General features: G+C 39.3%; 1 protein-coding gene across 5 annotated transcripts in view; it reads right to left on the bottom strand.

Annotated features, from left to right (window-relative positions):
- MYO5A (myosin VA) overlaps positions 1-14278 on the bottom strand; it is a 181425-nt gene that overhangs the window by 70912 nt on the left and 96235 nt on the right. For all 5 annotated transcript variants that reach the window (XM_089907185.1, XM_022579515.3, XM_022579518.3 and 2 more), the window contains exons 10-14: positions 12636-12901; positions 11924-12005; positions 8487-8627; positions 6141-6266; positions 4758-4841 (exon numbers count right to left, since the gene is read on the bottom strand). In XM_089907185.1, coding sequence (XP_089763311.1) covers positions 4758-4841; positions 6141-6266; positions 8487-8627; positions 11924-12005; positions 12636-12901 — 699 coding nt within the window. The remainder of the gene's footprint in view (positions 1-4757; positions 4842-6140; positions 6267-8486; positions 8628-11923; positions 12006-12635; positions 12902-14278) is intronic.

The following is a 14278-nucleotide window of genomic DNA, read 5'->3' as shown; positions in this document are numbered from 1 at the left end:
TATCTATCCATTATAAGGGTAATTTAGGATACAATTCATGATGTATATAACAAATTGTTATACATGACATACCAATAATGGTTGCTTGCTGCACAAATGAATGTATCCCTAGCTTTACGGAATACATATAGCTTGGTTAGCTACAAAGCAGGGCAGGGGGTGGGGGTAGGGGAACGTTTTACCATTATCTTGTATCACAAAGGGGAAAAACACGAGTTCCTAATAGATTTGATTTGAAAACTCAGCACAGAGTTAAGATGTAAGGCTATTCGATAATAGGCCAAAGACTCTAGGATCTATCTGACACACTTCTGTCATTTCTGAGTAAATTGCTAGCTCTACATTAGCGCTGCCTACCTAAACTTTGTTTTTCTCTCTTCTGTGTGAAATGGTTAATAGAGCTGGCTTGAAATATCATATTCACCACTAGTGTTACAATTTAACTGAAGTTCTACAATATCTACCAGAAAACTACTCAGTGTTGAGAGTTCAGAACACATACACACATATAGATGCATATATATGTCTTCCTCTTCATACAAGTTATAAATTTAAAATTCTCTACATTGAGTTTTCATTAAAAAAAAATAAGAGAACATTTCACATTGTCATATTAGAAACTACTCTACAATTTCTTCTTTAGGCAGTATTTCTGCTTCCTTGTGGGCCATTTTTCTCAGACTTCTTTCCTGGTTCTTCCTCAGGCCAGTCTCTGGGAGTTGGAATGCCTTACTCTCTACTATTTTTCACCTACTTGTTCTCCCTAAGCAATCTTATCCAGTCCTACTGCTTTAAATGCCATCTAGTTCTAAAGACTACCAAATTTATATCACTGACTCTGACTTTGCCTTTGACCTGCTGACTTTCATTTACAACTTCCTATATGACATGTCCACTTGACTATCTAATTGCCATCTCAGGCAAAACATGTCCAAGATAAAACTGTTTTTTTTTTTAATTGAAGCATAGCTGACCCACAATATCGTGCTAATTTCCACTGAACGGCAAAGCGACTCAGTTACACATATATATACATTCTTTTTTCTCATATTCTTTTCCATTATGGTTTATCAAAGGATACTGAATATAGTTCCCTGTGCTATACAGAGCGAGACCCCATTGTCTATCCATTCTATGTATAGTAGCTTACAGCTGCTAACCCCAACCTCCCACTCCATCCTTCCCCCAACCCCCTCCCCCTTGGCAGCCATAAGTCTGTTCTCCATATCCATGAGTCCAAGACAGAACTCTTGATTCTTTCTCTTGAAGCCTGATCTTTTACAAGTCTTCACCTCAGTAAGTGGCACCATTATCCATCCAGCATCTCAGGCCCAAAACATAGAAGTCATCTTCAATTTCTCTCCTTCTCTCACTCTCCATACTCAAACCATCAACAAGACCAGTCAACTCTACCCACAAATCATAAGCCATTTCCACTGCTATAATTTCAGTATCTCAGTCCACTATCTGTCCCCTAGATTACTACCCCCCTATCCCCAGCCCTCCCACCATATCTCCACACAGTAGCATATCATTCCCCATATGAAAACTGTTCAGACTTTCCACAGGAACAGGAATAAAATCTATACTCTTTACCACACTTCCCTCCAGAAAGTGGCCCCTGTCTACCCATCCTACTCAGCTACCATGCTCCAGTCATACTGGCCTTCTTTACGGACCTCAAACACAACCATCTTATACAGTCTCAGCACTCCTCTCAGCACTTGCTCTTCCACTGACACAGTTGTCTGCTATTATTCAGGGTACAGCCCAAATGTTACATCCTCAGAGAGGCCTTTCCTGACCACTGTGGCTGGTGGAGCACCTCACCTCTGCCCAAGCTTAGTCACTCTCTAGCTTGGTACCCTGTTTTACTTTCTTTTTATTTATTTATTTATTTTTTTGCGGTACACGGGCCTCTCACCACTGTGGCCTCTCCCGTCGCGGAGCACAGGCTCCAGACGCGCAGGCCCAGCGGCCATGGCTCACGGGCCCAGCCGCTCCGCGGCATGTGGGATCTTCCCGGACCGGGGCACGAACCCGTGTCCCCCGCATCGGCAGGCGGACTCTCAACCACTGCGCCACCAGGGAAGCCCTGTTTACTTTCTTTATAGCACTTACCACTCTATGATATGATATCATCTAAATATTTGGTTAAGCGGTTATTACCTAACTCCTCTGCCTATCTCATTTACCTGTTTACCTTGCTAAATCCCCAATTTTCTTAAATCATTCATTGAAAAATTTAGCCATTCCCCACTGACTGAGGAGGCCAACTTCATTTGAAGAGAGAAAGGCAGATAAACAGAAAGTCAAATATGTAAGTAGGTAGATATGCCTGGACATTCCATCTTGTTTCTTTGATCTGTCTATGCTTAAGACAGGGCTCTGAATTGCTTCAGACTGAACTTATATGTCTAGGAAAGAGTGTTAAAGAAGACAGAAGAATCCAAGTAACTGCTTCATAAAGATGTGGGAAATCATCTCAGTAACAACAACAACAACATTATTCACTAAGAGCTTTTTACACATGAAGCACTGCTCTAAGGGCTTAATACAACCTATTTAATGTTTATAACAACCTCTGAAAGTAGATACTATCATGATTCTATTTTACAGATGAGAGATTTGAGGCATAAACTCAGTAGATGAACTGTGCTTCCCTTCATCAATTAGCAACATGGAAAGTAGGGGATATAACTCTTTTTAGTGACATTTAGTAGAGTTGCAATTTAGTAGTATTTCATCGAGCTGCAATTTACTTATGTGCTTCTTGTTATTTGATGTAGCAACAGATATCTTTATGGTGGGAAAACATAAATTAAGACACCTTCTGTTAAGTTTTTTTATACCTTAATTCCTTTTAAAGTGGCTAGAAGCTGCAAAATGAAAGAAAGAAAAATAAAAGACAAAACACATACACACAAACAGAACCCCACACTGTATTACCACAAAAAAAATTCTGTTGAAAACACATAACACAAATACTGATCTTCTAAAATTAGTACTTCCAAGAGGACAAATCAACACTAGGTTACACTTGCTTCCTATCAGGTGCAGAAAAATTAAAACATAAAGTTCATACGCTTGGGTTGGGTTTCTGCTGACTGGGAGCAGTGTAGGCCTTTAAGCTATGTAAACCTCACACCACCTCCACCCAACTGCAACAGTGCTATATAGACTGGCAGTCACTCCAAATGATTCCTCAGAATGCATAGCTACTTTCTGGAAATTAAGGAGCCACGAGCCAGTCAGAAAAGTTAGGTCAGAAAAAAGACACAAAAGATTATGGGTGCCTGGGGAATGAGAACCTGTGAATGTTCTGTGTCAGCTAAATTATTTAGAGTAGTAACACTAGAATTCCAGGGTTTTCATCAGTATTCATAAACTAAAATGATTTATAATCTTTAACTGAATCAGGGATCGGCACTGTGAGAGAATTTTCTCTTATACATCATTCTTATAAGGTATAAAGTGTTAATGTCCAGGGCTTAAGAGGATAAATGAAAAAATGATTTTTTCTACAGACATTTAAGACTATAGACTCATTCTTTTCTGAGGGTTAAAACTGGAATTTGGTCCTTACATCATCTTTCTTTTACCAAAATAATTGAAAGTAAAAGTTTTTATTCCAAAAACAAGAGTCAAAATGTTCATATAGGGGCTTCCCTGGTGGTGCAGTGGCTGAGAGTCTGCCTGCCAATGCAGGGGACGTGGGTTCGTGCCCCGGTCCGGGAAGATCCCACATGCTGCGGAGCGGCTGGGCCCGTGAGCCATGGCCGCTGAGCCTGTGCGTCCGGAGCCTGTGCTCCGCAACGGCGAGGCCACGACAGTGAGAGGCCCGCGTACCGCAAAAAAAAAAAAATGTTCATATAACATTCCATTGAAGTTAAAACGATTTTGTTAGAATAAACCAGAAAAACAAAAAGTGCTGGTCGGAAATCCGGAAGAATTCACATGAATATTTTTAGTCTTTCACTGAATATTTGAATATTTACTTTGTTAAATGTAAGTAACCAGCTTTCTGGTTTGCTCCCTACAGGATGAAAGTGAGCCGTGCTCCGCTCCCCATACTTTCCTGAAGAAAGTCAAAGGGTGGAGGTTGGGATTAACCTCAGAGAGCCATCATAGTTCTTTGCAATCTGGAATATTCTGCTCCCACTAGAAAGCAGTGTTTCTGGTATCTATACCTAAGAAGAATAATTTCAAAGTGCTTTGGACCATACCTGAAAATTGCACTCAATGATCCAGAGGTCAATCTTTATTTGGATGGAATGCTTAAGGCCATGTCTCTAGCGTATCCCTTCAAAATTACACAGCCAAAAACAACAACAACAACAAAATGTTTTCTCTCATGGTCTCTCACAAAGGCACAAGAGAGCCTATAACCGCTGTGGAGGCAAACATTTCACATAAAACACCACTGCATAGTGGTTAAGAGTGCAGACTCTGAGCTCAACAGCCTGGGTTTTATCAATAATTTGGCTTGAAAACTTACTAGCTATGAAGTTTCCCTGCCTCAGTTCCCTCATCTGTAAAATGGGAGTAATGATAATATCACTTCATCATAGGATTAGGTGGGTTAACACTTGTAAGGCATTTAAAAAACAGGACCTGACACATGTATTGATAAATAGAAAACTAACAGTAAAGCTGATTTTGTTAGAACAATTATTATTACTGTTAAAAAGCTAATGCTTAAATAAGAAACATTTTAATGAATATATCCTGATTGGAGAAAGCCTATACATGGTTACCTTGCTTGATTTAAGAACTTTAATTTGTTCTTCAAAAACAGTGTCTTTATTCTTTTCCAGAAAGCCTTCACACTGGTATTCCACCTGAAAACACATGGGAAAATCTCCTTAGCTAATAAACTTTTGAATAGATATGATTGTCATCAACAACAAAAATATTTATTAGGCTCAGGCTATGTGATGGGCTCTCAGTGAAGTGTTATCATTAGTTTTATTCTAAGAAACTAGTACCATTCTTAGTAAGAAGCATGTTAACTCTAGAGTAAAACTCCCCAAATATTGTTTTTCCTAGGGAAGAGTGGCAGTGCTGATTAACTGTGATCTAAGATCATCCCAGTTCATGGGTAAGCAGACTCATAAGAAGCTGTTCTCTTCTCTCATGCAGGCCAAAGAGAGCTCCTCCAAGGCTGACCCACTGCATTTCCTTCAAACCTAGCTCACCGTCCCGCAGGGGTAAGTCTCCTCTGGGAGAGAAGAGATAAAAGCTGGAGAGAGGGTCAGAAGGAACAAATGGCTGTCTGGCAGAAAGTTGAAGTGGCGACGATAGATGTAGATGGAGGCTGGGTAAACACTGTATGATCCGGTTAAGTAGAACTACGTGAGAATGGACTCTCCCTGCTTCTAGAAGACGTCAGCCATCTACCACTCAGAGTCCCCAGCCTGTACCACAAAGCCGTTAGGTGGCCCTGAAGCCATTCCAAGGTCTCCAGCTAGGAGCAGGACAGACTCGGAAAACCCTCCTAAAGGGTTCCTAAAGGGGACCATGGGGAGCTTACCAGAAGGCCACCCCACAACCTCCTGGAAATATAAACTAGTGTCATAGCTCCAGATTTTCTGAGTATACTACAGAACCTGTGAAGCAGCAAGTCTGCATGCCTCATTAGTAGGGACCCACTGAATCAATCACAGAGGGTGACACACGTCCACAGTTTCTATTCTGAAACCATTGGGTTTCAGAACCCAGAATCTTTTAGCAGAATCTGAGGCAGCAATCTGTAATCAAACATATTAACATTTCTACATTGAAATATATAAATATCCAGCCTAACTGGTATAAATAAAGACTATAAATAACCTCAGGTTAATTCAGGTCAAAAATCAGGCTTAGCCACTAAATGAATTATGAAAAGACATGGATTTCAGAGTTTCTTGGATTTCAGAATTATAGATAGAGGACTGTAAACATGTATTTATTTCTTAATATAATCTCATTTAGGTTAAAGAAAGAGAAAACCAATAAGCCAACACTTAAGCTTACTTTTCCTAAACGGAGCTAAAGAATGCAAGCTCAGCAAAGAAAAAAATGCTATCTATTGACTACTGATTTTTTTCCTCTTTGAGCTTAAGTATTCAAAAAGAAAAGAGATAATAAAACTTCCTTACTTTGTCAGCAAAATGCTGGATGATGAAAGCTTTGTTTGATAGACGGGGCTTCTCAAAGAGTGCACATTTGTTCAAATGTGTGTTGTACAATTTTTGGGCCCAAGTGTCATCTGTGCCTTTAGGCATCTACATTCGGGGGAAAAAAAGAAGAAAACAAGGTGAATATTGTTATGAGATGCTTCTGATGCATCAACCAAGAGACCATGTTTTGGCTTTCCTAACAAATTTTACATCCAGTTTAGGAACTCATTCCTTCCACATTTCTCTCTTAGAGGCCCCAAACCAATGACTAATGAAAAGCTATGACTGAGACCTTCAGCAACTCAACCTGCCTATACCAGAGGTCATCAAATAAATATTCGATATGCTTTTAAAGCAACAAAAGCCTCACAGATGAAAGATGAAATATCATGACTATCATGTATTTTTAAAAATTTGTTAAATAAAAATAACATTTGCACACAGTGGGCCATTTATATAATTCAGAAAGGTATAAAATAGAGAATAGTCTCCTCTCACCATTTCCACCAATTTCTTTATCTTTCTGTCTTTAAAGGCATGGACACAAATAGGATTATTCTATAAACTCCTTGCATTTTTTTTTCTTCTTAACAATAGCATTCTTGTATTTATGGCCACTAGGTTGATACTGATTTTTTGTTATTATGAAAACTGCCACAATGGCTCCTTTTACACAAAAAGCTTGAATACTTTTGTAAGCATATTCATAGGGTAAATTCTCAGCAGTTCCACGGCTGGGTCAAAAGGTATGTGTATTTAAAATCTTCACAAATATTGTAAAATTTCCTCAAAAATATGTTGTACTAACTTATGCCCTTCATCAAGAGTATATATGCAATAAATGTCAATCTGGTGGACTTCCCTGGGGGTCCAGTGATTGAGACTTTGCCGTCCAATGTAGGGGGTGCGGGTTCGACCCCTGGCTGGGGAGCTAAGATCCCACATGCCTTGTGGCCAAAAAATCAAAACATAAAACAGAAGCAATATTGTAACAAATTCAATAAAGACTTTAAACATGATCCACATCAAAAACATCGTTAAGGGGCTTCCCTGGTGGCACAGTGCTTGAGAGTCCACCTGCCGATGCAGGGAACACGGGTTCGTGCCCCGGTCCGGGAGGATCCCACATGCCACGGAGCAGCTGGGCCCGTGAGCCATGGCCGCTGAGCCTGCGCTTCCAGACCCTGTGCTCCGCAACAGGAGAGGCCACAACAGTGAGAGGCCCGCATACCGCAAAAAAAAAAAAAGTCATTAAAAAAATATCAATTTGGTATTATCAAATTTAAACTCATTTGATAGGTAAAAAGCAGTATCCCATTTTTGTTTTGATTTACATTTTATTTAATTTCAAGCAAGGTAGAGCACCTTTACATGCATTCTTTTTGTTTACTGAAGTATAGTTGACATATAATATTATATTAGTTTCAGTACAATATAGTGATTCAATATTTTTATAGATTATACTCCATGTGAAGTTATTATAAAATATTGGCTATATTCTCTGTGCTGTACATAACATCCTTGTATCTCTTATTTATCTTATAGCTAGTAGTTTGTTCCTCTTAATCCCGCCTTCACCTATCTTGCCCTTCCTTCTAACCATCTTCGCAATGGTAACCACTAGTTTGTTCTCTAGTATCTGTGAAGCTCTTTTTGTTTTCTTACATTCGTTTGTTTTATTTTTTAGATTCTACATATACGTGAAAAGATACAGTATTTGTCTTTGCATTCTTAATGTTGCAGGAAATCTGGATGCTTAGGAGGATCAACCTACGTTAAGTGGTAATTTATGGCATATAAATTAAAGAGCAACTAAGAGAAAGGATAGGTTATTTGTCTAGGATAACTCAGTTAGCAGTAAAGCTGGGAATCTGATATATTTTCCACATGCTGCATCTTCAAATATTAAAGCTAAAACTCCCTCTCCACCATATATATCAGTACTAAAGAACAACTAGTCAATTTTAAAATTATGGATATTTAGAACTGTTATTCAAAATGCCTTTTGTACAATTTCTTGCATTTCTTTAACTATATCATACCACTGAACAGAAAGTACCAAATATAAGCATATCAATAACAAAAGTGGCTAAAATTGGTAGTAGTTGTATCTAATGCCAATGAGAAGGGAGATTCTCCTGGTTTCAAATGTATTTTGAACTCTTTGGGTCTAGTGACCCTTCAGAATGCAAGTTAGGGTGACCTACACTTGTTGCCACCATGGCACCTCATGGTATACTAGTGAATCTCTGCTTAAACCCATTTACCATTTGACCTTGATGTATCAATTTTCATATACTAAGTACATCAGAAAGCCATACTTACCTTGCATTCCTCATCCAGCAAATCTAGAATGCCCAGTTTAGATTCTATAAGATTAATGCAAGGCTGATTATCATAAAAATCTATGAGTGTCCATGGAATTTGTTCTTTCATATATTCCTCTTGTTCTAATTTGAAGACATGCTGAAATGAAAAAGAAAAAGTTGGCATTACTGCATCATTGTCATAAATAATGTTAGTCAAGAAACATTTATAAAAGGACACCAACATAATTTGAGATAGTCAATGGCTTCTAGGAACAATCTTGGAGAAGCATGATTTACATGCAGAGAACAAAATAAGAAAGCAAATATAAACCACAGACAGTAAAGCCTCAGCAATATAGGATTTTTGGCAAACAAGAAAATCTAAGTATGTGAATACTTAAATAGCTGATAAATATGGCAGTCTTTTTGATTTTTTGATATATATCCCAAACTGCACTATATACTTTTTGGTCCCTTAAATTATTGCACAGTGTTGCTGACCACATGGGCACAGAAATGTCTTAGCTGGCCTTGAACAACTATGCAGAGAGGATGCCCTCCAGACTACTGAAACACTCTGGGTGATGCTTACAGCATAACAAAGTAATTCTCTTAAGGGACTGTGGTGTTGAAGTTCATGTGTCTCAGAATTAGATTAACATTTGGTTGGTCTTTTGTGTCTGCCTTGATTATCCTCCACAGTCAGGGAATCTACGGCTTACTTTTCTGGCTTCTACATCCAAATCTGCAAGCAGCTGCAACCACTATGAATCCATTGCTATTTCTGCTAAATGCTTCTCATCTCCACTGAGAAGCAATGGCTGAAGCATTTAGCAGAAATATGTATTGACTGCCTATCCTAGGCCAGTCACTGCATACCATTAGCAAAATAGACATGGGCTCTGCCCTCATGGACTTTGAAGACTAGTGGGAGAAACAGAAATCAAGTAATCACAAGAAATATAATTACAAACTGTAATAATGTTCCAGAGGAAAATAATGGCGAGCTATGAGAGCAGGAGTCCTTATCCAGTTTGGGTACAGGGTGGCGAGGGAAGGCTTCCTTGAGGAAGGGCTGTGTGATCTGAGTCCTTCAGTGAAAGGTAGTTAAGTTGGTCCAGGAGGGAAGGGCAATCCAACCACTGCTGCAGCTCCTGGTCAAGCTGCACAGCCAATGAAGCCAACCCATAAATTCTAGTCTCTACAGATGCTAATGACCTCTACTCATTTGTTCTTGGAGGGTTCTGCTTTCTTTCTTGTCTCCTTTGTCACCTTGGTTCATCTCACACATCTTGCAACTTTTCTGGGAAGATAAGCCCTCTGTGGCTATTACCAGACAACATATATTTCCTAGAACCCAAAACCCCATGAAACTTAGGGGTTACCAAGATTTCTGATGCTTTACTCTCCTCACGCATCTGGAACTTTTCCACTTTATTTTACACTTATTATAATGCTGCTCTTGGCTCATTTACAGCATTTATAGTCTAACCAGCTACAAAAGCTTTAGTTAAAAAAAACAACAACAACCAAACCTGTCATCCATATGAATATTTATGTCATGTTAATTAGAAAGCAAATTTCTTCTGTTCTTTTGATTAATGAGAAGGCAAATAGGGCACCATGTGTCAGCAAGATGCCCTGTCTGATGGTACCAATAATTTCCAAAACAATGAGCCCTATCTTTTTTAAAATTCATTAATTTACATGCAGTGCAGTTTCCACATTGACAACAAAAACACTGCTCCAAACTTTAGAGCCTGTTTCTCATACAAGTCTCTGCGTTTAGTTTGGAAAAATCCATGGCGCCCCAAAAATTTTCGATTCTCAATTTCCAAAATGACAGGTGGGCATGAGGTTCAATATGGCAAGAGATCCTTGGTGGATAAGGTAATGCCTCCAAGCACTAAACCTGCCAATCACCATGTTTCTCCTGCCCACTACCCTACCCACAGCCCCTGCTGAGGGAGCAGTCCTAAGCACCAAATTCTTTACTGTGAGACCCCAGGCTCCTAGTCACAGCTAGTCAAGTGCCAGAGATCTCTGATGAACGAATGAACTGGGTTAATCAAATTCTGTTTCTCGGGTACAAAAACTAGGAAACAGGCAATTAACAGTGGAAGCTGATGCTGAAAGAAGTCAAGATGAATGAGAGTTAAACAAGTTAAGACGATGGGAGCATTCCAACCACTGCTTGGTTCACAGGAAGTGTGAGGTGAGTGAGGAAGCAGAAACCTTGACAAAATATATACAGAACAGAAAAAAAATATATGCCATCTGATAAGAGGGAGTGGAGCAGTTGTGCAGAGAGAGGCTAGGATGCAGTGTGTGTGTGTGTGTGTGTGTGTGTGTGTGAGAGAGAGAGAGAGAGAGAGAGGAGAAACAGATGGATAGAGACAGAAAGAGGGAAAGAGAAAGGAGAGAGTCAGAAACACACATGCAGAGATATGAGGTCCTTGAGAAATAAACAAATTAGCCAGTCCTTAATAAGGCTGGCACTGGTTCCTTATACTTCTAGTCACCTTGTGCCAAAATATACTGGGAGAGAACAGAAGGCTGTGCCACTGATTAAAATATTAAGAAACTCAGGAAAACCTTGAGAAAAAATAAAGCTCAATTTAGTCTCTGATAGGTTTTTATTAATGTTCCTTATGCAGAGATGCAAAATACACCAGTCGTGTTCTTGTAGAAACAGTCATAAGCCTAGGATTTTAAGATCACCTCTACATTATTTCACTATACTAAGTAGCTTAATTTGCTAAATAAAGGTGGTCCAAATTTTTATCAAAGTACATGCAATATTTTTTGATAATGAAATAGTTTAAAGGTTTTATGATGACGAGCAACAATCCTTTGTCCTATCCCTCCCCAACCCCAGTCTCATTCCCTGGAAGTGACCATTTTTAACTCCCTCAGCTATTTCTTCTGATATTTACCTCTAAAGAATATGCTTACCAGCTATTTTTTTATTTATTCATTTGAAACATTATCTATTGATTTATTGATATATATATATAGAAAAGAGAATCTGTCCTGGCTTTCTTTTTCTGACCTCTTGCTAATACAGCAAGTAAGAGTTAAGACAGTCATAACTCCACATATAGTTAGCCTCAGGAACGACCAACTGAAGGATATCCCTGGGATCAAAGTTTTACACCCCCTATATTACTCCTTAACACACTTTCGGCTTCCCTCTCTCAATTTATTTGGACCAAGTTTTCACTATTCTCAGACAGCAATCTAAGGATGACCTTGAATCCAATCTGGACCATAAACGTCTTTCCAAGGTTGCAGCATTTACTAATCCTAAATTCCTCAGCAGTTTAGCTGTTTTAAACCATAGATAATAATTGTAATTCACAACTTCATTTCTTAAACCAAACTTTAAACACATACTAGGAATTCGAGAGAATAATTTTTGGTAGAATCTTATTCAAGCAAGAAAATTCTTACCATATTGAATTGCTGCTGTAGTTTTTCATTTGCATAATTTATGCAGAACTGTTCAAAACTATTTATCTCAAATGTTTCAAATCTGTAAAACCAAAAATAATATGGGAAGAGGAGAAAAAGGAAGAAATAACTTTAAAAAAATATTCAAAATGTGCAAATCAGAAAGAAAGAAATAGGAAATTCCTCAACATTGTGAAACTTCCTTTCCACATCAATGAAGATAAATAAGGGTTTTTAACTCAGTAACATGAAATATGTACCCAGCAGATAAGCATCAGCCAGGTGGTAGAGAGATTTTTTTAAAGGCTGCAGCCTATGGATGTGTCTAACAGTATATGCTTTGGACGGCATATTCACCCTCAAGTAGGGAACGATCAGAATTACGATAAAGCCATTGCTCTTGTCAGGTCACAGATGCACAGTGTCTATATACACATAGAAAGGAACGGGGAATAGAAATTTCATACACTCTTTTGAAAAACTGAACCAGATAATGAAAAAGGCATCGTACAGCGCAAATGTACAGGAAGGGTTTTAACACTAAAGAAAGGTACCCAGAGAAGGCAAACTAGCAAATGAAATTAGACTTTTAAAAATTCTCTTCTAATTTTCCCTTCTCCTCACCAGTAGGAAACATAATCAAATACCCACTTACAGTTACTAGATAGTCTCTAGAAAGAAATGCTCAGACCACTAAGCCAAATACACTTACCCATAAATGTCCAGCACGCCGATAAAAGAGTGCTGTTTGACAGCAGAATGGAGAACCTGATTGACATGATCTACAATCCAGTTAAAGAGCTTGGCATAGATGTGCTTGGCCAGTGCATCGCGGGCATTCGTGGCCTGCAGCTTGGAGATGGGCTTGATGTATGTCTCCGCGGCAGTAGCCAGCTTCCGATGGCAGAGCCAGTGACACATCTCCTCAAAGTCCACAGCCATGAGGTCACAGAAGATGCTGAGAGGTTCATGCTTGGGCTGCCAAAAGAGAATGGGTTATTTCCTAGGACCAGATCAATTAAGCAAAAATTTACTAAAAAATACTAAGAAAGAGGGAACAATTAAAACCCCACAATTTCTTTGTTATAACAAACACCAAGATCACCTGAAGCTGATCAATGATAATCACAATCATCCAACAAACCAGCATCTAGGCAGCATTTTGTAATCTCTTCTAGGGCTCATTTTTAAAATTACCTCTTCCTTTGTTTCCTGACAGTACTTGTTTGGATCTCTCTTCAGGCACATTCAGTCAGTCAGTCAGTCAGAAAATGAGTCAGCTTGTCTACAAATGTTTACTGAGCGTCTATTATATGCCAGCAAACAAAAACAGACATGTACCCTGTCCTCCTAGAACTTAGAGTCACTAGGGGAAATAGGTGTTAACTAAATGATTGCTCCCTAAAATTAAAATTACTACAAAGGAGGACACTATACTAAGATGCCATGTGAAAGGAGAATGCCCTATTGAGGGAGGCAGGAGACAGGGCCTTGAGAAATGGAGTTGAGATCTGAAGGATGAGAAGGTGTTAACTTGGTGAAAGGGTCTTCCAAGCTGAGGGGACATCTGGTATAGAAGTCCTGTGGTGGGAGGGAAACCAGAGATGTGAGGGATTGAAGCTGAGTGAGGGAGAAAATATATGAGATGAAGCCAGAGGCTATACTATGGCTGGTCTTTCTCCTAAGAGCAATGGGGGCCCATGGCGGGGGTACTGAAAGGTTATAAACAGTTAACCTGATGGTTATTTGTGTGACTTCTTAGACTAGAATCTCTAATCTAAGCATCCCCTGTATCACCTACAGGGATCCCTGTATCCCCTACAGCTGTCTTCCACAGGCTTTGCATGAGTAGGCATTCAATAAATACTTGTTTAATTTAACCCATGTTAGTGCATTATATTTTTCAACATCTTCACTCACACGTTTCAACTGCACCTGATAACATTCCTGGGGAATAGGTAGGGTGAACATTCATCTCTAATTTACAAATGAGGAAATAAGATCCAAGAGAATAGTTTGTTGAAAATCACACAACCAGGGACTTCCCTGGTGGTCCAGTGGCTAAGGCTCCATGCTCCCAATGCAGGAGGCTCAGGTTTGATCCCTAGTCAGGGAACTAGACCCCACATGCGGCAACTAAGAGTTCGCATGCCACAAGTACAGATCCCGCATGCCACAACTAAGACCCGGCACAGCCAAATAAATAAATAAATATTTTTTTAAAACTATCACACAACAAGTTTATGTCAGAATTGCCATTAGAACCTGGGTCTCCTGACAGCCTCATCCCCTGACCCTTCCCACTGAAGCAGTCCCTTCCTTCTTTCATCTCCCCTCCTCCCAAGTAATCACTTC

The sequence above is a fragment of the Delphinapterus leucas genome, chromosome 2 (genome assembly GCF_059928025.1).
Source record: "Delphinapterus leucas isolate spDelLeu-1000000601 "Yukka" chromosome 2, BTC_Dleu_Yukka2, whole genome shotgun sequence".
In the NCBI taxonomy this organism is placed as follows: domain Eukaryota; kingdom Metazoa; phylum Chordata; class Mammalia; order Artiodactyla; family Monodontidae; genus Delphinapterus; species Delphinapterus leucas.
Note: the sequence above shows the minus strand (reverse complement) of the source record. Positions and strands in the feature narration are given on the sequence as shown.